A 25,083-nucleotide genomic window follows, 5' to 3' on the forward strand; every position below is an offset into this window, starting at 1 on the left:
ATACTCAAGCATTCAGGGAAACTTAGATTTAAATGTGTAGGCTATAACCAGGATATTCTCAGGGGGGTGGGGGAGAGTATTGAGAGGGACATTAGTACTGCCAGCTATTAAAAATATGACAGGTTAGGGTTTGCAAGGCTGCAGAAATTAAGCCAATGATATTGGCCGATGACCACCAGATAAAGCAATGGAAAGAGATCAATGGAAGAAAATCAGAGCCCAGAAATAGATTTAAATTTGCTGGGCATGGTGGCACCTGCCCATAATCCCAGTGGCTCAGGTGGCTGAGACAGGAGGATTGCAAGTTCAAAGCCAGCCTCAGCAACTTAGCAAGGCCCTGAGCACCTTAGTGAGATCCTGTTTCAAAACAAAAAATAAAAAGGGCTGGGGATGTGGCTCAGTAGTTAAGCTCTCCTGAGTTCAGTCCTCTGGTACCAAAAAGAAAAAGAAATAGAATAGACCTTCCAGCAACAAAAGAAATGCCAAATGGATCCAAGATTCAACAAATTTAAATGACACTATAAATGTGTTACAAGAAAACAGAATTTTTAAAAATTATTATGTAATGGGAAAGATATCTAAAGGAAAGGAAAAAGTAAAAAAAAAAATAGAAGCTATGGAATCCTTTTAGATAAAAAGCTATGGAAGCTTTTTAAATAAATCTTTAGAAATTTAACTAAATTAAAATTCAAGCCAAACACCATGGCACTGGGCACACTGCCCTGGAAGGGCTGGGTTTCTCTCTGGCCCTTTCCATACTTTCTCTTTTCTGTCTCTCTCTTCCCACTCTCTAGGCTTGAGCAACAGAGCCAGCTCAGCATGGACTGAAACCTCTGAAACTATGAGCCAAAGTGAATCTCTCCTGCTCTAAGCTGTTGTCGTGGGTATTTTGGTCACAGGATGACTAACACAGACACACATCTAGAACCAGAGAGCTGTCAACATTACAAGGTATTGCCAAATTCCTCTCCAAAATGTTTGTTTCCATCTCCATTCCTACCAATATTACAAGTGCCTGGATCCCGGTGCTCTTCATCCTTTTGGATTTTTTCGGTCAGATGGTATGTGTGAGATGGAACTTGCTTTGACGCGCGTTTCCTAATCGCTAATGAGCTTGACTGTCATCCATTTACTGACCATTGGGTTTCTGCTTCTCTAATTTGCCTGTTCACTTCATTAGCTGACTTTCTAGTATGATAGTATTTTGTTTGGCTTTTTGTTTTTTGTCTTTTTCCTATTGATTTATACAAGTTCTTCATATATTTCCACTTCAAGTGGAAATCCTAGAGAATTAGGTCCAGGAAGGGAGAGAAGGACCATGTAGAAAGTGGGAAGTGCAATCAGACTGCCCCATCTCTCCTTCTGCTCTTCAAAATAATTAAGAAAATGAAAAGCAACCACAAAATGGAGAACATGTTTGCAGTGTATACATCTGTCAGAGGACATGGACCCTGTTTTCATGAGCTTTTGCATCACGGTGACCAACATGCCCAATAAGAACAATTTAGAGGAGGAAAAGTTTCTTTGGGGTTCAGCATTTCAGGGGTCTCAGTCCACAGACAGCCCACTCCACTGGCCTGGGCAACATCATGGGGGAAGCTGCAAAGCTCATGGCAGGGTCAAGAAGCAGACAGAGAGAGAAAGGGGGGAATGGACCACAGGGAAGAAGTACCCTTCCAGGGACACCCCCTGTGACCCACCTCCTCCAGCCTACAGTTGCCACCAAGTCAGTCTGCGCAGGTTACAGCTCTCACAATCCAATCATCACTTCACCTCTGAACATTCGGGCATTAATACAAGGGTTTTGGGGGGACACCTCAGATCTGAACCATAACATATCCTAAATATATAAAGAACTCATAATTGAACAAGACAAACCAAAGTTTTAAAGGGGGGCAAGACATTTGAACCCATTCTTCACAACAGAAGAAGTACAAATGGCAAATGAGCACAAAAACGAAGTCAACCCCATCCGTCATCTGGAGATGCAACTTTAAACTACAATGAGATACAACCACAACCACTTGAATGGCTAAAATGAAAAAGACTGACAAAGTGTTGGTAAGGATTTGGAGCAACTGGAAGATTGCCCGGAAGAGCACAAAATGGCATGAACATTTTGGAAGAGTTTGTCAGTCTTCTCTTAAAAAGCTAAACAGGACTTACCATACAACCTAGTACACCCACTCCTATCTTACTTGCCCAGGATAAATGAAAACATAGGTCTACACAACACATATTCTTTATTTGCAATAGACCAAAACTGGACACAACCAAATCATCAGTGGGGTGAATAGGTAAACAAACTGTGCTGTCTGCACATAACTGAATTCTACTTGCCAATAAAAAGAAATGATTAGGGGGCTGGGATTGTGGCTCAGCTGTAGAGACACTGGGTTCAATCCTCAGCACCATACAAATGTAAATAAATAAAGTAAAGGCATTGTATCCACTACAACTAAAAAAAAGAAAGAAAAAAGAAGAAATGATTAGCGAGGACACCAGGAGGCTGAGGAAGGAGGATCAAAAGCTTGAGGCCAGCCTCAGCAATTTAGCAAGACCCTATCTCAAAAATAAAAAAGGGCTATGGATGTACCTTAGTGGTAGAGCCCAGCTGAAAATCAGACATACAAGTATATACTTTTCTTAGTCCATTGGGTGCTATAGCAAAATACTATCAACTGGGTAGCTTGTAAACAACAGAAAATAAGTCCTCACAGTTTTGAAGGTTGGGAAGTCCCAGATTGAGGGGACTGCAATTTTAGTGTCAGATGAAGGCCTGTTTCCTGGTTCATAGGGCCTGATTCAAGGGGGTGACCTCTGTTGTGTCTTCTCATGGTAGCAGGGATAAACTAGTTCTCTGGGGCCTCTAAGTGTGTTCATGAGGCCTCCACCTTCAAGATGTAATCACCTCCCAAAGACCTGTCACCTTGTTGGTCAGGATCTTGATAGATGAATTCTGTGTGTGTGTGTGTGTGTGTGTGTATGTATGTATGTGGTGGCAGGTAGGGGCAAAAGCATTCAGATCAGTAGGGCGTGGTGGCACATGTCTACAATCCCAGCAACTCAAGATCTTGAGACAGGAGCACTCTCCTACCGCAGAGCCCTTTTAAAGAAAGGAATCTTTTGCCGTCTTTAACAATTGTTTGGATAATTTTTCTTTAACAGCTAATATCTCCTATTGTGTGACTGAATACCGGTTTCCTCATCTGTACAGTGGAAAAAACAACAGCTTCATCTTTGAGGCATGGAGAGGATCAATTGAGATTCCAAATAACTTTGGTAAAGGGTAAAGCTAAAGTGTATACACACTCTTGTTCTAGAGGTCCCTGTTTTAAGTCCTAGGTGGAGGACTGCACAAGCCTGGAGTTGATTGGCTTGGGACAGGAGGAGGAGGCCTTCGGAGTTTTTCTGACTCTGGTGGAAAGGAGCTAACATAGCCTGAGAGGCAAAAGTTGTAAACTTTGGCGCCCACAAGGGAAAGGGCCATTCTCTGTTCCACCACGGAATGCAGCCTTTTCGGCCCTTGGGCAATGCGGTTTGCAAGGCCTTTGGGGCATCACCATGCCGACTTGTGGCTCCTTCTTACTGTTGCTGGGGAACTGATGTCTCCAGAGAAGGGTTGGAGGAGTTCGCAGAGAGAAGGGAGAACTCAATTCAGGACCAGCGGGGTTTTCGCCATACTGGATGGAAAAGAATTTCAGTACGTTGCAGTCAAAAGCAAAGGCAGAGGTTTATTTAGGAAAGTAGATACACATTCAAGGGAGAAGTGGGGATGGGGAGCAATCTCAAAAGAGAGACACCTTTGGGGTAAAGTATGGAATACACACTCAACGGAGAATGCTAGCCATGGCCAGAGGGAGGGACAGCAACCCGTTGGTGTGGGGTGTTCATATCTACAGGGGGCCGAGAGCCGTATTAGGGGCTGGACTAGAGACGCAGGCAGGGTGGAGCTACACAATTTTGCACCAGTTTTTATCATTTGCTTACACATTTCCCTCATTTTATAAGGGCAGGAGCCAAGGGCAAGTTGCTCAAGCTCAAGATTTACAACTGTACTTTCTGCATCTCAATGGCTTGTGGGAGGGTCCTTTCTTTATCCTAAATCCCATCTCACTATCATCTTTGTGGCCTTCCACCTGCAGCGCCCGCGGAGTGGATCGGGTGGACTGGGATCTCTTGGAGGGGCCCGGAGCTGGTACAGTGAACTCCAACATTTGTATTAGATAAGGGCATACAATAGCTTTCTCCAAGACCATACTAAACCGGTTGGTACCTAAGACTCTCCCGTCTTGCGGTCCGCGCCTGCGCACTGGAGCCCGCCGCGGGCGGGAGGAACGTACCAAGAGCGGGGCCGGGGGTGCGCGCGGAGACCCCTGCGGGCTGGGGCTCACCGAAGCAGCCCCTTGCCCGCTCCGGAACTTGCAGTCCCTGGTCTCTGCCTTCCGGTTGGCGCGTCGTGGGGACTCCCTCCCTCTGTGCTGGGAGAAGCGCAGCGGCGGCTTGGCGTGCACCTCCCTTGGGCGCGCGGACCCAGCCCTGGCACCTGGCCCCAGGTAAGCCGCGGGGGACGCCACCGTCCCACTTTCCGGTCTCGGGAGCTGAGGTTCGGGGGCGACCTGCTAGACTTACGCTGCGGGCGCACGGCTGGGGCCCTCCGCGGCCGGCCGGGTCCGGCTCCCAGAGCTCTTACGCACGGATGAGGCCAGAGCTGCGGGACAGACCGCCCTCCAGCCACTTCGGAGCCGAGAGCCGCCCTGGATGCTGTTACCGACCGGACTCACTTAACCCGCTGCGGCCCTCCGGCTGGGTGCTGTCCTCGCCCACGGCGTAGCGCAGGCGCCCGGTGCGCGTAGGCTCGTGGGCGCACCTGGCGGGTAGCCGAGCCCGGGTTCTGGACACCGTCCTTCTAGGCCACCGGGGACCCTCACCCCCACCTCCCGGGAAAAAGCAGAACGTTCTGGTGGTGCGTTTCAACAGATCTCATTTTGTGTCACTTTTGCCTAACTTAAAGGTCTGGTGATGTTTGATTATTATTTAAGACGTCCCCCTTTAGGTTTTTGTAAGCCAAATGTGTATGTGGGACAAAACCTAAAAATATATAGTGGTTTTCGCTCTTTAACTTCCAACACATTCCTCCTTTTCCCCACCACCTTTCCACCTGCTTAGAAGCCCAGGACTTGAGGGCCCAGCTAGTGTTACCGCTGTTTACCGGTGACGGTCCTTGCTTCCCCGATGCTGAAGTATAACATCAGAGAAGCACCCCGAGGCAAGTTTAAGGTGGAAAGTAGAAGCTTTATTAAAGACAGCAGAAAAGACTTGTCCCCAGAGGAAGAAGGGGACCCAAGAGGTGGAATCCATGGAAGGGCGATGTCTTCCCCTTTTTATAGTTAAGGTCTTCTTTCAGCTTTCCCACGTTTTGTCGCTGTTGCTGTCCTTTGTTCTGTTATCTTGCAGTGACAGAATGTAGGTGGGGAGACCTGAAAGGTGAGGGGCAGTTGGGCCTGAGGAGTAATCTGGGCAGGAAGGACCTGGGGCGCTTCTGATTAGCACCTTCCAGTTTGCTGGGAGCTGCTCTATTAACATTTCTTTAGAATGGGCTCTGGGCCTTGGGAACATTAACATTTCAATTTCCCCAAGTGCTGCTCTGCTTTCCCGTGCGAATTCTCAACATGGCTTTCATTTTCGATTTTACTGGATATTAGACCCGATTTTCCTAACTATACTAACTACCTATCTTTAAATCTGGCTTCACTAGTGCCCTAGTATGGGGGGGGGGGCGCGCCGGGGACGGGGTGAGAGGTGGGGACTGGTGGGCCTGGGCAGAGTAAGAATTGGAAAAGATCTGGCATAATTAAGGCACCTTAGAAATAGAGGAGTGGCCCCTCTCTCTGGGCGCCCTCAGGGAAAGGATTGGCAAGAGCAGTCTGAATGGGATAGCCTCAGATTCATTAAGCCCACACATTTATCAGTGGCCTGGCTTCCTCTGGGGGACCAATAGTCCCTCGGGCATAAAGGACCTCATTTCCCGGCACCTGATCGATGCTCGCCTGCCCTAACTCCCTAACTCCGAGGCCAATCCCTTCCCCCTCCTGTGCTCTCAACCCGTTTCCTCTGGAAGCTCCCGGCCTTGGATTTGACCTTTGTCCTGTGTAGTTAGCTTGCCCCTCTTCCCATTGTACTTGTTCTCTGTTTAGGGTTGCAGCCAAGCCCTTTCCTCCCATCACCATCTCCAACACTTGAAGTCAGCCTTCCACAGCTGCAGGCTCTGCGACCAATGGGAGGTCATAATTATCAGGAAAAAATTGTGGGGCTGGAGGTGTAGCTCCACGCTAAAGCCCTGGGTTCAATTCCTAGTACTGGGGGGAAAGGAAAGAAAGAAAGGAAAAAAAAAATTGTGTCTGCCCTGAACATGTGTAGACTTTTTCTTAAAATTAGTTCTAAACAATAGGGCTTAGCAATTATTTACATAGCATTTACATATATCAAGTATTATAGGTAATCGGAGATGATTAAAGAATGTGGGATGATGTGTGTAGATCATATACAAATGCTACTCCATTTGATTTAAGAGACTGGAACTGGTTTCTCACCCCAAATGCCCCGAGGGCAGTTATTCTCCTATATTTGTGTACTGGGGATTGAGCCCAGGGGCAGTTTACCACTGAGTCACATCCTCAGCCCTTTTTATTTTTTTACTTTGAGACAGGGTCATGCTAAGTTGCTCAGGGCTTTGCGAAGTTGCTGAAGCTGATTTCAACTTGGAATTCTCCTGCTTCAGCCTCCTAAGTCACTGGGATAACAGGTATGTACCACTGCACCCAGCCATATTTTTTTATCTTGAGGGCTTAATGCTGGCTCGTAGTGAGTATTTCATGAATCTTTGTTAAAAGGTTGAATACACTGAGTATAGCATCCTAATAGGACAAAGCTAATTGGGAAGCAACAGGATCGGTACCCTGAGGTACACTAGTGGATCTTGGGTGAAGGTTTTGGGGTGTGCCCCTGGGCTATAGCTCTTAACAGACAGGTGTTTCCCATTTCTACCAGGTTGTATACCATGGCCTGGTTTTAGTGCCCTGTGTCCTCGTTGATGGTGATATAGCCTACAGACTCCTGGAGGTTTGAACTCACAGTCTGGGTTGCAGTCTCCAGTCAGGAAGCAAGAGCTGAGGTAAGTCCCTTCCAGTGCTGACATGTGGAAGCAGCCTTCTGGGTTCAAGACAGTATCTTGTATGTCATTCCTGACGTTATCCAGCCTCCCACGTGGCACCTCACCTGGGCCTTTGTTCATTTGATGTCTGGGTGGATGACTGAGTTCTGTGAAATAAGCTTGAGGGTGTTGCTTCTTTAGCCTTGGAGACTGCTATCTGGAAGGATCGTCTCCTGACAGAGACTCAGAGCCAGGTGGCTTGACACCTGTGAAATACAGCCCTGCCATCTCCGGGGATCTGTAATATTTGACGGCACTCAGTGTCAAGGTGTCTAGGTTTTCCATCTTCCCTCTTAATCTCATCTTGATCTTCTCTGAAGAGATGAGGCCTGCTGACTTTGGGTGCTGTGGGTGGGTTTCTAAGTCGCCTTCCTCAGAGTCTTCTCCATCACAAGGACGTGCATCCTGGCTCACTGGGCTTTTCCTCCTCTGCTGTCTTCTTTTCTTCTCTCTTCCTGTGTCTCCTCTGACTTCTGAGGGTCTTGTCCCTTCATAGTCCTGAACTCCACCTAACACCCAGGAAAGTGAATTGAAGATCACACCCAGGTTTTGGACTTGGAGCATCTGGGTGGCAGGGTGTCCCAGTAACCAAGACGGAGTGGCACGCAGGGAGAGCAGGCGAGGGGAGCTTAAGAGAGAGTCCTGATCCCCAGACAGACCTGGGTGAAGAGCAGAGCAGCCTGGGTGCAGTTGGGCCCAGAGAGGCAGCCTGAGGAACATCACTCAGGGGACACCCAGAGGAAGAGGCACCAGAAGAGAAACTGGGAAGGCACCTGAGGTGGGAGGAAAACCAAGAAAATGTGTTCCTACCTGAGGGGAAAGGGCATTTCAAGAGGAGGAAGTTGGGGTGGGGGGTTGCAGAAAAGCCATTGAGTTAGGGGCAAGACCCCTAGAGGAGCAGGTATTGAAAGGAATGGGGGGTGAGAAAACAGCCCTCCTGGAGGTTTGTCTGTGACAGGAAAGAGCTTGAGAGGGCACTGGGGATGCTCCATCTATAGTCTCTGCAGGAGGCTGACCAGCAACACCTCTGGCTCAGGACATGCCTTTTTTTGTTTTTTTTTTTAACAAATTTTGAGCCACATTGTACATTTACTGTGCCCTCCTGCTGCCCAGGTTTTCAAGACACAGCTTGGGAGCCCCCCTCCCTTTTACTAGTCTCTCCCCTGGGAAAACTGCCAGCACTTGTTGGTGAGGTCATTCCCTTCCGTGGGTCGCACAGTCCACGTGGTACTTCTTGCCTTCTGCATGGCTCTGCATGTGTGAGTCAACACAGGGCTCTTGTCTACTTTACTTCGTATCTACTACACCCCATAGAAAAATCACCACGTGGGGCTGGGCTTGTGGCTCAGTGGTAGAGCACTCGCCTAGCATATGCAAGGCCCCGGGTTTGATCCTCAGCACCACATAAAAATGAATAAAATGGAGGTATTGTGTCTAACTACAACTAAAAAATAAATATAAAGAAAAGAAAAAATCACGTGCCTCCTGTGTTCTCAGACATTGAAAGAAAAAAGGGGAAAGTCCATCAGTTTGGCAAAGAAGATGCACACAGAAGCCTGTCATGTGCCGAGAGCCATGGGGACCAGCCTCCGGAGTGCCCTGTCTGGCTAGAGGAGTGAAAGTTGCTCTTCACCTGGGAGTTCGTGGCCTGGGGAGTTGGTCCTGGGCCTGAGTTCACTCTCTTGCTGTGCCTCGCCACTTGTCTCTTGACCTTCTTTCTCCTGTCCTGTCTGGGCCTCCCCTTCCCCTCAGTGGTCCCCAGAGTTAGGTGGGGACAGTGAGAACTGTGCTTTTCATCTTGCCTTGCAGCCTGGGCCTGTCTTCTCATTTCGCCAAGTTCCCAAGCATAATAGAAATGGAGAAAAGCAAAAAGTCCCGCAAGAGGCAGACACCCTCCAGATTAGTGGGAAAGGAGCCCTCTGTGCGTGCCAGCTGCCCTGTGGCCAGACCCAAGAGCCCAGCTGCCACCTTGGCTTGTGCCAGCTCTGACTTCAAAACCATAGCCACCAATATCTCTCGTGGACTTGGCCTGCCACAGACTGAAGTCAAGCTGGAGTTTACGTGCAGAGAAGAAAATGCTGGCAGTGGCCACAGGAGGAAACTCCGATCCCACGGCTCCCAAAAGAAACGTGAAAGGCACTTGTCTCTGCAAAGGAGCAGCTCCTGGCCCCCACCCACTGGTACGTTGGTCCCTTCATCTGACCCAGGCCAAGTTTTCCAGGAGAAGCAGGTAGAAACTGCCTTTGGCCTACCTTCCTCCTGCAGGAAGAGAAAAACCCACCCCGTGAGGAAGCCTAGTCTTCACCCTGCCACTTCCCAGGCAGAGTGCCAGGCTAGCTCTGAGCAGAATAAACCAAAGACAGACTCTGGAATTCAGGGCCTCAGACTTGTGCCTGGGCAGGAGCCCCACACACAGCCCGAGAAGAGGAAAGTGTCCAAGCGGAAGGCATGTGGGTGCACAGAGGAAGGAGAGCCGGCAGGACGGAAGGCCAGGTCCTTGGTGGGTGGCGCTAGAGCTGCCCCCTCTACCCTAGCTCTGGTTCAGCCCCAACCCCCATCCCTGCAAATGACCAGTCCTGAAAGGTTGGAGGCAAACCAGTCAAGAGAGAATGAGGAGGCAGTGCCAGCTGGGCTCCTGAATGAGGAGGCGGTGCCAGCTGACCTCACTGTGCATCTGGCCAGAGAGGCGTGTCAACGTCCCAAGAAGGGGAAGAAAAAGCGTTCTCGTCCTGTAGTAAAGAAGAAGTTGGGGCCCCAGCTGAACCTTCAGGAGACCCCCTGCTTGAAAAAGTTGGTTAGAGCTAAGAAAACAGAAAATCAGGGCTTGAATTCTTCCCCGCATTCCGCAGGCCTTCTGCGTGCCACAGGTCTGACACCCATGTCGGACATCAGACAGTTCTTCACCATTGATTTAAAGAACAGCTGCCGAGTCCTCTGTACCTTGTGTCACGTCAGTGTGAGACCGTGCAAAACTGAGGGGCAGTCGCAAGCCTCAGGCCTCGTGCATCACCTGGCTAGCCAGCATGGGCTAGAGTGGGAGAGAGGGCTAGCTACCAGCAGCCCTGGCAAGGGGGTAGAGGACATGGAACAGGCACAGCTACAGGCCTTGCCCATGGATGCTGCCAATTTTGCCTCAAGGGGGCAACTGGTGCCCGTACACCACCCAGACACTGTGTTCTTGGGACAACGTAGCAGAGAGCCAGGCCTGGACAGACCTGACCAGCCACTTTTGTCCTCATCACCCCTGCCTGCTTTCCCTGTTGCAGTCAAGGACAGGCCTAATGACACAAATGCCCCCGAACAACCCCACACGGAGACCTGGAACCACAGCATCACAGAGCTGCTATGCAGCCTGGCCTTGCCCTTCTCCTTTGTTTCCTCCAAACCCTTTAAGAGGTTCATGGCGCAAGTGGACCCTCGCTACCACCTGCCCTCCCCAGCATTCTTCCGCGACAAAGCCTTGCCCCTGCTCCACGAGGCTGTGGGTGAGCAAGTTCTTCAGGAGATGCAGTGGGCAGAGGAGGGCCATGTTCACCTCACAGCCTCTATGTTGACCCAGGACTCCATGGTGAACTATGTGGCTGTCAGTGCCCACTGGGTGGTGGCACAGTCAGGCAGCAAGCTTGGGGCATCGGGGAGCCTGAGGAAGAAAGCCCTGCTCTGGGTCCGAGGCCTGGAAAGAGCGACAGAGGACAGGCAGCCCGAGCTGCTGGATCAGATTAACCTGTGGTTGGGCCGTGGCTCCCTGAGAGCAGGTTTCCTGGTGTCTGGTGGCTGCCCTGACCTGGACCTGGCCCTGCAGGCTGAGGGGTACACCCTCATCCCTTGTTTTGCCCACTACCTTGACTCAGTGGTGAACAACTTTCTGTGTCACCATCATAGCGTCCAGATTATCCTGGGCACAGCCAGGGCCATCTACAGCCATTTCCAAGGCTCCGCAGAGGCCCGGAATCTCCTTAGCCAGCTCCAGCACCAGTGTGGCCTCCCAGCCCAGCAGCCCTTCGAGGAGCTCTCAGACCACTGGAGCTCAGCCTACCACCTGATGGAATGGCTGGTGGAGCAGCAGCAGGCCCTGCAGGAGTACTCGGAGAAACAGCAGCCAGGCAAGGCCAGCACTGCCCTCTCAGCCATGTTTTGGAGCCTGGCAGACAGTCTGGTCAAGCTCCTGCAGCCCTTCCAGATGGTGATCCGTGAGGCCAGCACAGAACAGGCCTCTTTAAGCCAGGTGTTGCCCCAGGTGCGCTATCTGCACATCTTCCTAGAACAGGTGCATCGGCACTTCCAGAAGCAGGGAGTTGGGGAGGTGGGTGCGGCTTTGCGGCTGGCTGAGGGCTTGGCCTTGCAGCTTTCCACAGATTGTCAGCTCAACGATCTCTTCTACCGAGAGGAATTCGTGCTGGCCACGTTGCTGGATCCCCGGTTTAAGGGCAAGGTTGAGGCCATCCTGCCCGTAGGGGCTGACATTGATCACTGGAAACAAGTCCTTGTGTACAAGGTGAAGGAAATTATGGTTTCCCAGTATTCCCTGCCCACCTCAGGCTCCCTGCAGCGCGCCAGGAGCTCTCGAGTGAGCACCAACAAAGTAGCCAAGGGCCCACGAGCCCAGAAGAAGGGCCAGAAGGAGCCTCTGCAGAAAGGCAGCGAGTCTGGCTCTCTCCTGGTCATCCAGAGGGAGAAGACCTTGCTGGAGCAACTGGAAAGCGTGGGACTGATGGCTTCAGAAAGCAGCGGGGCCTCGCTGTCCACTGAGAATCACATAGCCAGCATCATTGTCAGCCGGTACCTGCGAGAGAACGAGACCATCGGGGCTCAGGAGGACCCATTGTATTACTGGGAGAAGAAACGTAAAACCTGGCCAGCTCTGACCCAGCTGGCCACAGTCTATCTGTCTTGCCCGCCCACAAGAGCCTTCTCTGAAAATGTCTTTGGTGCCCTGAACAGCCCCATCATCACAGAAAAGGGCTCCCCGCTCAAAATGGAGACTGTGGAGCAGCTCCTCTTCCTCAACACCAACCTGGAGAGCTTCCCCAACTACACCCCACCACCCCTCAACTGCTCCAGTACTGACCCTGCTGAGCAGGAGCAGGCCCTATAGCCTATCTGCTGTGCTGGGGTGGGCAGACTTGGGTGTGTGCTAGTAGGTTCCAGGAGCTCAGGAGCTTGAAGGTGTCCCAGTAGTCTGCTGACCTCAAAACCTCAGGGAACCCTGCAGCCACAAAGGGCAGAGGACATCTGCTTAAGCCTGTGCAATAAGGATGGGGACAGCTTCTTGGTTCTTGACAGGTTGCCGTATTCTTTTCTGAAGTCATCTTCCAGGCCTGTGTTGATCCATTTATGTTCAGCAGTATGCATGGAAGAGCTAACATGCCAGACACAGTCATGTGCACCTGTAATCCCAGTGACTCAGGAGTCTGAGGCAGGAGGATTGCAAGTTTGAGGTCAGCCTCAGCTACTTAGTGAGACCCTGTCTCAAAATAAAAAACGGGCTAGGGATATGGCTCATTGGTAGAGTAGCCCTGAGTCCAGTCCTCAGTTCTGGAAAAAAGAAGTGGGTGGGCTTTCCTAAACAGTTATCAGGGCCCAGAGGTAGGGTATGAATTCAGCATCCCCCTCACACTCACACACACACACACACACTCCTGCAGCTCTCCTGAGGCTCCTTTCATTGTAGGAAGGAACCTCAAGGTAGAGTCGCCGTCTCAGGAGGCAGGTGCCTACACTGCATGTGAGCAATAAACACCAGATTTGGGAATCCCAGAGTGGCCAGAGAGCTCCCGAGGGTGGAACTAACCAGCTTGCACCAAGAACTGAGCTCCCCCAGTCCTCAACAGGTCATTCTTGCTGATACATGACCGAGTCTACATTCCACCCTTCCCTGGCCACTTGTGTCCTGCAGATCCCTTATTTATAAGAGAAAGGTATGTGTGAAGCCTGCTAATAACAGATTGCCCAGAGTTCTTGTAGGACCAAATATAGGACCTGAGGATTGGGATCCAGGAACCCAGTGGGGTTGGACAGAAGAGTTCTGGGCAAGGTGGTCACTAAGATGGGTTGGAAGAAAAAAGGTGCACACTCAAAACCATCCCCTCGCTGGACTGCCAGCTGTGGAAGCCTGTCCAGTGGCCTTTCCTGGATAGATTATCAGCTTATTTCACTGTGACATTAATAAATTATTGAAAATATAAGGTAGCAGGGAAAGTTAGCCATAATCTTGTCACTCAAAGAGTCTATCTCAGTGGTTTGATATGGTCCCTTTTTTATATTGAGGTCATACCCTATGAGCTGTTTAATATGCAGTATTTTCATTTTGGCTATAACAATTACATCCTTTAAATAAAGCTTTGTGAACACCATATTTAATGGCTGGAGTGTCATGATTTGAATTCCAGATTGGCCTCCGTATTGCCTGGCTATCCTCCCTGCCCATAGCACTCCAATGGGGACCTATGGAAGGGGGTGTTCACAGGCTTCCCCGTAGGAGGTAAGGCTTGTTGAGGGAGGGGTGGTGGCTGTAAAGGGATATTCTTAATGTCCCCTGCTAGGAATCAGGGTATTTTGTTCTTGAGGGCGGGGTATGCCCCAGACCTTCCCAGAACCCTGCCTGCAGTCCCGTACCTCCCCTGCAAACCCTGGTTCAGTGGACAGGGCAGGGTGGTTTCATGTGAAGTTGCCCTAAGGGACAGCAGGTTGAGCTGAACTGCCATTCTTCATTTTGTGTGACAGCACTAAACAGACTCCCCAGTGTCCTCAGAGAGGATGGAGAAGCCAGGCTGGGGGCACAATGGGGGGAGGAAGGAGGTGGGTGGGAGGAAGAAGATGAGAACCACTGTGGTCCTGAGCTCAGAGGCTTGGACTCCAGAACCTTATTTCTCACTGGGGGCATTTATGTCTCTTGGGGGACATTGGCAATATCCAGAGACAGTTATGGTTGTCACATCTGGGGGAGGGGGCTGGTTCTATTGGTGTCTAGTGGGCAGAGGCTAGGGTTGTTGCCGATGCATGAGGGCCCACAGCAAAGACCTTGCCCCGAGCAATAACACCCAGGTGAAGAAGAGCCTTTGGAGAGGGAAATGGGTGGAGGAAGGCTCCCAGGTCACTTAAGCCACTGAGTGACTTCTGAGCCTGCTCAGGGTTGAAGGACTTCTCCTTAGACTTGGCTCTGTTCTGTCCAAGCTCACTCCATGAACATTGTTTTTTCTGGTCCTGTTTCCTAGAAAGATGAACTGAGACTTGGTAGGGCAATGGGCTCATCTTCCCTTGTTCACTGTCAGCCTTCCTCAGGAGACCTGCGTGTCCATGTCACCCAATCCTCTTATAGACTGCCTGCTGCTGGGCCCAGAGGATGGTTCATTTCTGTCACCAGGACAGGATGGCTGCCACTTTGCAGAGACAAGGTTGGAGCAGTTGTGCGTGGACAGAGCCGTTCTCTGCTGCACCTCTGTCCACTGCACGCATGGGTGGGCACTGATGGTCCTGAGTTTGCCTAGGGCCACCTGGTCCGTGATCAGGAGCACAATAGCACTCTGTGGCCCCATGAGAATCGGTTTTGCTCTGACCACAGCCATATATCCAGCTGCTAAAGCCTAGAAGAGGTGGCACTGGGGCCGAGCTAGGTTCTAGCAGGCATGTGTCTCACCTAGGCGCACTTTGGGGCAGGGAAGGCCAAATTCCTAACCCAGTTGGGCCTTTCTTCGCTGTTCCCTCTTCTATAACTGTTTCCTCTCTGCAAATGGCCTCACGGCTTTAAGGTGGTGATCGATCGCCACGTCGGCTTCTCACTGGTATCTCCCTCTACCCTGGCTCTCGCTTTCTTCAATGCCGGTCCTCCTTGAAAAGGGCCTTGCCCCAGTCCCTCAGGGGACTCCCTCTTTAGCCCTCTGCCAGTCTTGGTTCCAGTGCCCCTGAGACCGACTGCCCAGCCCCCAGCCACGTCCGGCCTCATCTTGTCCAGGTTCAGCAGGTGTGGCCAGTACTGTGCTGTCGCTCCTTTAAGGCCTCGAATTGTCCTCCCAGCCTCACTCAAGTAGCCCTTGACCTCTGTCCTCTCACTGACCATGGCTTCCTAATCACCATCCCCGGATAGTGCACTTCCATGGAGAGATGCCCAGAGATATTTCAAGTGTCCTCCGGAAGGTTAGCCCCATGTACTGTACACCCTCCTTTATGCCGGCTGCCCCCTCCTACTGAAAACGCCTGAGGCCATTCATCCAGCTGCCTCTGGAGCCTGACGCCACACCATCCCTCACACTTAGTGTGTGCAGCCTGATGCCACCCAGTCCCTCACACTGTGTGGAACTGGAAGTCTTTTTTTTCCCCCTGTGGTGCTGAGGGCTGAAATCAGAGTCTCGCATATGCTAGGCAAGTGCTCTACTACCCAGCCCGTTGGAGGTCTTCTCATCCCATTGTGTCCCCTCTATGTCTTGTCTGAGAGGCCCCTGCCAGTCACTTAGCCAGATCGCCAAATGTTCTGGCCTCTCCCCTCCCTGTCACTCTGTATCTTCATTGGGGTTGGGTCTCCATGTTTCTTTTCTACCATATGCACTGATGCTGTCCTGCATCCCCCTCTATGGGCCAGGGCCATTTCCTGCAGATGTGAAGTGGCTGCATCACCCTCTGTTCACATGCCCCACCCCAGTCGTGTTGAGGGGATGCACACTTGCAAGGGATGACTGCCAGTCCTTTTGGAAAGAAATGAGGTGTGAATTTAGAAATTCAAACAACAACAACAAAACAGATTGGAGTGTTGCAGGCTGGGGGACTAGGTGAGGAACAGGTATAATGAGGACAAGATCTATTCAGTCTCCTGACTCCCTGGTGGGAGTCCTTTAAAAAGCTTTTTGCTATGCCGGGGTGCGGTGGTGCACGCCTGTAATCCCAGCAGCTGGAGACTGAGACAGGAGGATCACAAGTTCAAAGCCAGCCTCAGCAATGGTGAGGTCTAAGCAACTCAGTGAGATTTTATCTCTAAAATACAAAAAAGGGCTGGGGATGTGGCTCAGTGGTCGAATGGCTCTGAGATCAATCCCTGGTACCAAAAAAAAAAAAAAAAAAAAAAAAGCTCTTTGCTGGTTGGGTGGGAAGAGCTGATGGCCAGGGCTCTGGGCCCGGATTCCCTGGAGAGGGACATAATCAGTGGTGTTGATCCTGCGTACTTGGGAGTTCCAGTGCCCTGCACCCCAGGTCCTTCAGTAGCAGGGGCCATGATCTCCTTTGCAGGCGTCACCTGCCCTTGGCCTGCCAAGAGTCTGGAGGGTTGGGATTGACTTACAGAGCAGACGTCTGCTCTTGTTTTCGTCTCTGCCTAAACCTTGACCCTTTGTGGGCAGCAGCACCATCGGCCCTGCCCCCAGGCTGCCTTCCTCATGCTGCACGAGCATCTGGGCTCCCTGTCCCATGGTCACTGCTGATTTAATGTGCCCTCCCCCACCTTTTGTTGCCAGCTGAGTTGACCACCCCTCCCACCATACCTCCCTCCAAGACTCTGGCCTCCCCCAGCTTGCCTTTGGTGCAATGATGTCATCTTTGCAGCCAGCACTGGGCTGTCTGGTACAGTGATCAGTGCTGGTCTGCTGATCTGACCAGCTGATGTCAGAACTGGTTTGGGTGGGCAGGGGTGCAGTGGGTGGAGAGCAACCATACCTAGCTCACCTCAGCTTCCCTGGGCCTCCCCTCCCTTGACCTCAGGTTTTGCCCTCATCTAGGATTAAAAGCCAACTCCTCAGGCCCTGCAGCTCCAGCCAGAGGGTGGGGAATTGGCCCCCAAATCTGGGAACCCTTTCCTTTTTTTTTGTACTGGGGATTGAACTCAGGGTCACTCTACCATGGAGCTTCATCCCCAGCCCTTTTTGAGAAAGGGTGTCACTAAGTTGCCCAGACTGACTTGAAACTTGTGAACCTGATGCCTCAGCCTCCCAAGTCACTGGGATTACAGGCATGTGCCATGTGCCTGGCTCAGATAACATTTAAAAATATATATATTTTTAGTTATAGATGGACACAATATCTTTATTTATATGTGGTGCTGAGGATCAAACCCAGTGCCCCACACGTGATAGGCAAGCGCTCTACCACTGAGCTACAACCCCAGCCCTAACATTTTATTTTATTATTTGTTCTGATTAGTTATACATGACAGTAGAATGCATTTTGACACATTGTAAACAAATGAGCACAGCTTCTCCTTCCTCTGGCTGGACCTGGTGCACAGCCACACCAGTAGTGTGATCATACATGTATATAGGCATGTATATAGGGTAATAATGTCTCAGGAAACATTTTAAGTGAATGAAACAAGGTACAGTGTGCTTATTTGGTTTTTCACGTGCATCATTGTCCCAAGAAGGAAACATAAGAAATTGGTGATGGTGACCTCCTATTATCTAGTCAAAAATAAATTTGACATTTAAAAATTGAATACTTGGGCTGGGGATGTGGCTCAAGCGGTAGTGCGCTCGCCTGGCATGCGTGCGGCCCGGGTTCGATCCTCAGCACCACATACAAACAAAGATGTTGTGTCCGCCAATAACTGAAAAATAAATATTAAAAAATTCTCTCTCTCTCTCTCCCTCTCTCTTTAAAAAAAAAAAAAATGAATACCTCATGACTGATAATGATGTATCATGAGTGGTTACTGAAAAGAGAAAATTGAGATTTTTGCCCCCAGTCCAACTTTTTTTTTTTTTTTTTTTGGCAGTGCTGGGATGGAAGCGCAGGCTTTGCCAGGCATGCCAGGCATGTACTCTACTACAAGTTGCATCCCTTTTTCTGTTGAGACAGGGTCTCACTGAGTTGCCCACATTGGCCTTGAACTTGAGACCCTCTTATCTCAGCCTCCTGAGTAGCTGTGATTACAGGGATGGGCCACTGTGCCCTACCCCAGTGGATGGAACAGGTGACATTGGGCCTGAATTCTGTGCAGTGTGGCCCTAACTCACAGGGTGACCTGGGGCTGCTGTCCTTAGGCTGGGCTGTCATGGCCTGTCTTCAGGCCTTGGTTTTTAGGTCTTATTTGGCTGTTGATTTGTTGGTTCTGGTGGTAAAGGCTGATGGGACAGCCTTTGTGTCCTCTGTCACCTGCTGCAGAGGTCACAGTAAGTGCTCTGGAGATGTCTAATTGTGTGTCTCTCCTTAGGGACCTGCGCACCCTCCAGGTGTGTATCAAAACAGGCCCAAGGAGAGTGGAGGGTGCCTTTTGGGGGCGAGCAGCCAGCGGACCCAGTGGTGTCCATGTCCCTGTGACGACCTGTCAAGGCCCAGATCATCCAAGCCAGCTGTCCCATGGAACCTCCAGGTGAGCAGCCAGGAGAGGCTGAGGGGCCGCGCATCACGCCCCAGCTGCTGAAGGCCCGCACAGGCGAGTTTGCTCTGGAGTCCATCCTGCTGCTGAAGCTGCGAGACCTGGGGCTGGCCGACCTGGGCTGCCTGGGGGAGTGCCTGGGCATCGAGTGGCTGGACCTTTCAGGCAACGCACTTACCCAGCTCGGCCCTCTGGCCTCCTTGCGCCAGCTGGCTGTGCTCAATGTGTCCAACAATCGCCTGACCGGGCTGGAGCCACTGGCCGCCTGCGAAAACCTGCAGAGTCTCAATGCTGCAGGCAACCTGCTGGCCACTCCTGGCCAGCTGCAGTGTCTGTCTGGGCTACGGGGCCTGGAGTACCTGCGGCTCCGGGACCCTTTGGCCCGGCTCAGCAATCCTCTGTGTGCCAGCCCCTCTTACTGGGCTGCGGTCAGGGAGCTGCTGCCCGGCCTGAAGGTCATCGATGGGGAGCGCGTGAGTGGGCGTGGCAGTGAGCTCTACCAGCTGTGCCGCGACCTGGAGAGCTCCTTGCGCCCCAGCTCCAGCCCAGGCCCCAGAGCCATGGAAGCCCAGCCCTGGGTGGAGCCTGGGTACTGGGAGCTGTGGCCCACCTGGAGCAGCTCCATCCTGGAGGAGGCCTGCCGGCAGTTCCAGGACACACTGCAAGAGTGCCGCGACCTGGACCGCCAGGCCAGTGAGAGCCTGGCCAGGGCCGAGCAGGCACTCAGTCCTGCGGGCACTACTTCTTCCTTTGTTTTCTGAAAGTGCTCCCCGCCAATATCACCCCAGGGCAGCCTAGCAGATGGCCCTCTGCTTACACCTCCTTTCCCTCTGCATTGTCTTTGAGGTTTCTTGTGCTGGTCACTGGCCTTAGGAACTGGGCCTTCACTTATTCCTGTCCCGAGGGTAGTTCCCCCCCCCCCCCATGAAAACTTCCCTGCCCTCCCTTCACATATAGCAGGGAGGGACACATCTCCTAAATGACCTCCAGCAGGTGGCACACAGACTGTGCACCAGGCAAGGGGCCACTCCTGGTTGCTCCAGTCTGAGACTTAGTGGACGGGATACTTCTTCCCAAGGCTACTGGTGAGAAAGGCAGGGGTGAGCAGCCCAGCTATTTCAGGCAGAGCAGAGTGCCAGAACATTACTGAAAGCTGGAGCCCACCCACCTTCTGAATCTGCCTATCCAGATGACTGTCCTCTGTGGTTCCTGGCCAAGTCCTCCCCCTTTCTCACCCACCAACTCTATTAAATGGCTCTGTGTCCATTTGCATTATTGTGTGTCCGTGAGTCTGCTCTTTCCCCCTCTGCCTCTGGTCCTGCACAACAGGCTCCACGGAGCCGCTGGTGTCTAGGTGTCCAGGTGTCCAGCAGGAGGGGCCAGTGTGCCTGTGCACACACACCCAGCTTGCCCTCTTTCTGCTGGCCTCCTACAGGTTGATCCCAGGGCAGGGGCAACATAAGGAGCAGAGGGAACAGGGTCTGAGAGCAGTTTTATTAGCCCAGGATGTGAGCAGATCTTCTGCCTAAGAGGGCAGGCCTTTCACGAGGCAGCAAGCCCAGCTGTGCAGGAAGTGGGATGAAATTCTACAAACAACGGACGCTCTGAGGTTCGCTCTGAGGTTCTGGTGGGTGAGGGAGGCCCAGCTTCCTTCCAGGCTCTAATCCATCCCCTCCCCTTCTCCCACAGTCCAGCAGCAGCATCTCCAACCCAAGGGCTATCCCTGCCCCCTGGCTGCCTACCAGTCCAGGGCTCAGCTGGGGGGCAGCGCCTTTATGAAGGCAAATTGTCCTGGGAAGTAGTAGCTGTGACGGTCCTCGCCGGCCCGCTCCACCCTGCTGCACTGGGTCTCCTGGTGTTCCTGGGGCTCCTGCCGGCGCCAACAACAATTCAGGCAACTGCCAGTAGTACTGGCAGCACCTTCACACCCCCAGGAAATGTCTAAACTATGCCCCGAGACCCTTTTGCCCCTCCTCCCTCTCATCCAAACTTCCTCTGCTCTCCCTCAGACCCAGCCTCAGCCCATCTTTCCGCCCCCTTCCCAACCTCTTTGCCTCTTACCTGTCGTCCTGGCGCGTGTATAGGGCAGTGAACCATTCTGCCCAGAACTTTATCTTCAGAGTTCAGTTTGATGCAGGCCAGGCATTTTCGCTTCCTCTGGGGAGGGAAGCATGGAGGGAAGAAAGAAAAAGGGTGGGGGGGGGCATGGGGCACCAGGAGCACGGTGGGGGGGAGGCTGGGAGCTGTCCTCTGGAGACCAGCTCCCCTGTCAAGTCCCAGAGTAAGGGACAAGAGATTATGCTGGTTTCAGGCCCAGGATATTTTAAGAAGTCAATCTCACTTTCCTTCCTTCCTTCCTTCCTTCCTTTCACTGGGGATAGAACCGAGGGGTGCTTTACCACTGAGTCACATCCCCAGTCCTTTTTCTTTTTTATTTTGAGACAGGGTCTTGCTAAATTGTTGATGGTCTTTCTAAATTACTGAGGTTGCCCTTGAACTTTTGATCCTGCAACCTCTGAGTTGCTGGGATTTCCCAGTTTTCAAATTATGGAAATTTGACATGTATATAAACAGGAATCCTTCCCAGATGAGTGTCTGCCTATGTGCATGAGTGCACATACAAGTGCAATTACATGCATGGCTGTGTGGCATGTGAATGAGCATAAAGGCAAGAATCCTCCCCAGAGGGGTTCTCTCCACCTGACTTCCACCAGACCACTTGGCTTTTTGTCTATTCTGTTTATTTACATTTTTTTTAGATTGGATTTGAACAAAAGTGTCCTAAGGCCAAACAAAAGGTTTGAATATCACTGATATAATGCCCCCCTCTTAGTAGATGAAGGTAACTGAGGCCTTTACAGAATCCATACAGCCCAGAGTTGGTGTTCCCTCCCAGACAGGAGCCAGAACCAGAAGACAGCACCCCCCACCCCAGGGATGGCCAACAACAGTGGCTTTGCCCAGGAGATGACCGATTACTGTGAAACCCTGCTATGAATCCACCATGGTGCCAAGCTACACCAGGGCTTCTACTGATGACTGAGAGACTCCAATGTGAGTGCTGATGAAGATAATCCTTCCCTCTCCAACCCACCCCTCCCTTCCCTGCCTGTGGGCCCTTTGGAGGCACAACCTTGAGCATACACTGAGCCCTGCCCCTCTAGGAAGGCTCTGTCTTCAGGGCTTCACACTGGACCTCCCAGTTCCACACAAGGGTGCAATCTGTGCCCCCCCACACACACATCTTCACTCACCCCGCTGGGCTTAACTTTGCACTCTGGTTTCTTCCAGTCCTTCTTCCGGCAGTTTGTCTGCTGGAGCTTAAATTCCAACCTCACAAAGGTGCCCGCTGGGAAGGGCTGCGGACAGACAGACAGGAAGCTCAATGGGTAGCTGAGTGGGCAACAAGGCTCCTGAATGTGACCTAGGCTGGTGGCCTTTCTCTGGAAAGCTTCCTGGGAATGTGCGGGTCCCCCTGAGGTGCAGCCCTCAACCTCCCTGCCAGACCAAGGCCATGCCACTAACCGTGTCCACAGCACTGTCCACGCCAGTCTCCTGGAAGGCCCACTGCACAGATGGGTGCTTGTGGAACTCCTCCAGGGCCACCTGTAGGGCCCTGCGCTGCACCCCTGTGAGCTCGGCCCTGCCCAAGCCCACTGAGTCCAGCCACAGGGCCAGCGGGATAAGCAGCTGCCACATGGCGTCACCTCAGTTGCCCGGGGCCCTGGAAAGAGGGTGTGTGGTCTTCAGCTCTCCAGCCAGCCAGGGCTCCTCCTACCCTGCCCTGCTCCTCACAGTTATGCCTGTAGAACTCTGGGAAGAGGTGGAGGAACAGGGGAAATGGCCTTTCCCTGAGTCGCCCCTGGTGTCCACCTGGTGCCTCCCACCCTGCTGCGCACCTTTGTCGGGGCCTGTAACGTTTTACCAGGGTTCCCTGGCCAGCAGCCTGGGAAGCAGTCCTGTGGCCACAGCCACCCTTTCTATCCGCCCCCTCCCCTCCCCTCTGTCCAGGCTGTCCCCAGGCTCTCCCCGACAGACCCTTCTTCCTCCCGCTCCCAGCCCGGAATCTCCCGGCTGCCAAAGGTCGCCGCCCCGCCCCGCCCCGCGTCCCAGGCCAACAGCGGGGGAGGGGCAGGGACTGGAGCTCCTAACCGAGACCCGCCAGAGGCTGAATATTTTGGGGAGAACGTAAACACGTGGGAGGGCCCAGAGCGGGCGGGACTCAGGATGCTTAACCCTCCCTGCACTGGGGCTGCCGCTGCCCACAGCCCCACCGCTGTCCCCAGAAGCGGGGGTCTCCACCTCGGCCCGGCCCTCCGCTCTCTTGCTTCAAGCAGGTTCTCCCTCCTTTGCCTCTTTCCTGGGGTCTTCCTAAGATCTCCCTCCCAGACCTTCCGATCCCTACCTCAACCCCTGATCGGGGCCGCCAGAGGGGCGACCCTCGGGGTCAGCCCTGCCTGGAGAGGTGGTCTGGGGCCAGAAAGCCACAGAGGCGGAAACTGAGGCCCGAGACCCCTCGGTGAAGAGGCTCCAGGGGGCTGCCTTGAAGCAGGCGCGCAGGCCTTGGGGCCGCTCCTTCGCCCACTCGGCGCGTCCAGTTGCCTCCCCCGGCGGCTCTCCCCTCCTCACCTCCTCGCGAGCCTTCGGCGTCTCTGCCACCCTTCCGCGGCGCAGACCTGGCTGGCTGTCAGCCTCTTCCGGGCCTCTGCCCCGGCCCTTCCACGCCCCCGCCCCCGCGGCCCCACCTCCAGGCCCCGCCCCTCCCCGACGCCCCGACGCCCCGACGGGGGCGGGCGCCCTCCTCCTGGAGTCAGCCCCTGACCCTGACCCTGGCCGCGCTGGCGGCTCATTCCCGCCAGCGGGGCCCCGGAGCGCTGGGTGCCAAGCAGTCCCTGGTCCCACCTCTCCCTGGCTGGGAGTTGGAGTTTCCAGGTTCTTCTCCGCTGGCTGAGGACTGCCCTGCTCCCTCAAGGGCTTCCTGTGCCCGCTCACCTGCCCGGGTAGGGCTGCCCTTTCCTGATGGAGGAAAATTTCCCAGAAATAAAGACACCTTCAAAGCACACTGAAGCTTAAGGAGTCCCCCCACCCGCTAAAGCTCCTCTGAGAAGGGCTCACTGTGGTGCCCAACCCCCTGTCTGGACCCTGCATACTGCTTTTCCTGGCCTGACTTCTCGTCCTTGTTGGCCAGTGACTCAGTCTCCTATGGGGTGTTGGGAGACTTCAGGTGTGCAGAATGGCCTGGTGGAGTTTACAAGGCAGTGAAGAGTCTGGGAGCTCAGTGTCCAAAAAAAAAAACACTTAATTCCTGGGTACCTCAAGTGCCTAGGAAAAGCCGTGAGGCTTCATATCTTTAGCAACCACCAGCATTTATCTAGCCCAAGCCCTAAGCCAGTCACCCCAGAGGATCTCATGCAGCACACCAGATGCCTCTGAAAGCTGGGGTCAAAAGTCCTATCCTATTGGGGCATTAAACAAAAGGGCACAAGGTTTTCTTTCCTTTCCTATTTGCCCTCTGTTCTCCACATAGTAGAGACTTCCATAGACCCTGAGGGCACCAGAGAGTCTCAGCTCCACAGAACCAGTTACTGGAGCCTCAAAGCCCACCACTGACTGGCATTTCATTCCTCAGCTGTTATTAAGCAGAAACAAGAGATGGCTTCTTCATTCTCTGAGAGAACAAAAATCAGAGAGAAATAAAACCACTTTAGGCACAAGGAGTGTGCGACAGGCACCTCAAAAGAGAGAGCAGTCCTACTGAAAAGTAGTGAGTGACTGGTACAGGCTGGGATTACCCAGGGAACATTCGGGGTCTCAGCCCAGGTGGTGTCCCACCCAGGGAGCAGTAGCAACTCAACCATTATATAGGACTTACCTTTATAATGTATAATGACAGTTAATGATTTTCCTGGGCATCATGTGAAAAAAGTACTGCAGATTCTCACACCTGGGGCTGGGAATGTAATGAAGTAGTACAGAGCTTGCATAGCATGGGTAACACCCTGGGTTCAATCTGCAACGCTGCCAAAAATAAACAAACAAACAAAAATAAATAAATATTGGTAAGAATTTACGTTTTCAAGTTACTCTAAATTTAGTTTAACAATAACTGAACATTTCCCTTTAATATCTGTAACCACAGGCTGGGTGTGATGGCACATGCCTGTAATCACAGTAACTCAGGAGATTGAGGCAGAATTAAAAGTTTGAGGCCAGTCTCAGCAACTTAGTGAGACCCTGTCTCAAAATAAAAAGAACTGGGATGTAGCTTAGTGTAAAGAGCCCCTGGGTTCATTCCCCAGTACAAAGTAAAATTTTAAAAAAATTGCAACCATATTAACAAATTAGTTTATCTTTTGTAAAGAAAGAACTGATTTGCCTTTGAGATAAAAGTATGTCTAACAGTTTATACAACTATATCTGTCTCTGGGTGCTAGTGGCGCACACCTGTGATCCCAGTGGCTTGGGAGACCAGGACAGTAGAATCCCGAATTCAAAGCCAGCCCCAGCAACTATGAGGCACTAAGAAGCTCAGTGAGACCCTGTGTCTCAATAAAATACAAAAAAATAAATTAAA

At 52.3% G+C, this 25,083-nt stretch overlaps 2 protein-coding genes across 8 annotated transcripts; one reads left to right on the top strand and one right to left on the bottom strand.

Annotated features, from left to right (window-relative positions):
- Window positions 1–4,146: 4,146 nt before the first annotated feature.
- Lrrc61 (leucine rich repeat containing 61) lies at window positions 4,147–19,781 on the top strand. Of its 4 annotated transcripts, none has more exons than XM_058574349.1 (4): window positions 4,147–4,556; window positions 6,706–6,805; window positions 7,051–7,174; window positions 9,023–13,568. In XM_058574349.1, exon 4 carries the CDS (start codon window positions 9,069–9,071, stop codon window positions 12,306–12,308), a length of 3,240 nt encoding a protein of 1,079 aa, XP_058430332.1. In that variant the 5' UTR covers window positions 4,147–4,556; window positions 6,706–6,805; window positions 7,051–7,174; window positions 9,023–9,068; the 3' UTR covers window positions 12,309–13,568. The 4 variants fall into 4 exon arrangements, with proteins under 4 accessions (XP_058430332.1, XP_046285779.1, XP_046285780.1 ...); XM_046429823.2 differs by having other exon boundaries at window positions 4,150–4,556; window positions 6,710–6,805; XM_046429824.2 differs by lacking the exon at window positions 9,023–13,568 and adding an exon at window positions 18,345–19,781 and having other exon boundaries at window positions 4,226–4,556; window positions 6,710–6,805.
- A 203-nt stretch (window positions 19,782–19,984) lies between these two features.
- Window positions 19,985–23,241, bottom strand: Rarres2 (retinoic acid receptor responder 2). Of its 4 annotated transcripts, none has more exons than XM_046429825.1 (5): window positions 23,139–23,241; window positions 22,035–22,233; window positions 21,764–21,868; window positions 20,571–20,666; window positions 19,985–20,379 (listed from the first exon to the last, which is right to left on the bottom strand). In XM_046429825.1, the coding sequence occupies exons 2-5, from the start codon at window positions 22,206–22,208 to the stop codon at window positions 20,263–20,265; spliced, it is 492 nt and encodes a 163-aa protein (XP_046285781.1). In that variant the 5' UTR covers window positions 22,209–22,233; window positions 23,139–23,241; the 3' UTR covers window positions 19,985–20,262. The 4 variants fall into 4 exon arrangements, with proteins under 4 accessions (XP_046285781.1, XP_046285782.1, XP_058430333.1 ...); XM_046429826.2 differs by having other exon boundaries at window positions 22,035–22,322; window positions 23,139–23,225; XM_058574350.1 differs by lacking the exon at window positions 23,139–23,241 and adding an exon at window positions 22,915–23,059.
- Between the last annotated feature and the right edge of the window lie 1,842 nt (window positions 23,242–25,083).

Source organism: Marmota monax, unplaced genomic scaffold, assembly GCF_021218885.2.
Source record: "Marmota monax isolate L192 unplaced genomic scaffold, Marmota_monax_Labrador192_F-V1.1 WCK01_AAM20220418_F8-fsc00193, whole genome shotgun sequence".
Lineage (NCBI taxonomy): Eukaryota > Metazoa > Chordata > Mammalia > Rodentia > Sciuridae > Marmota > Marmota monax.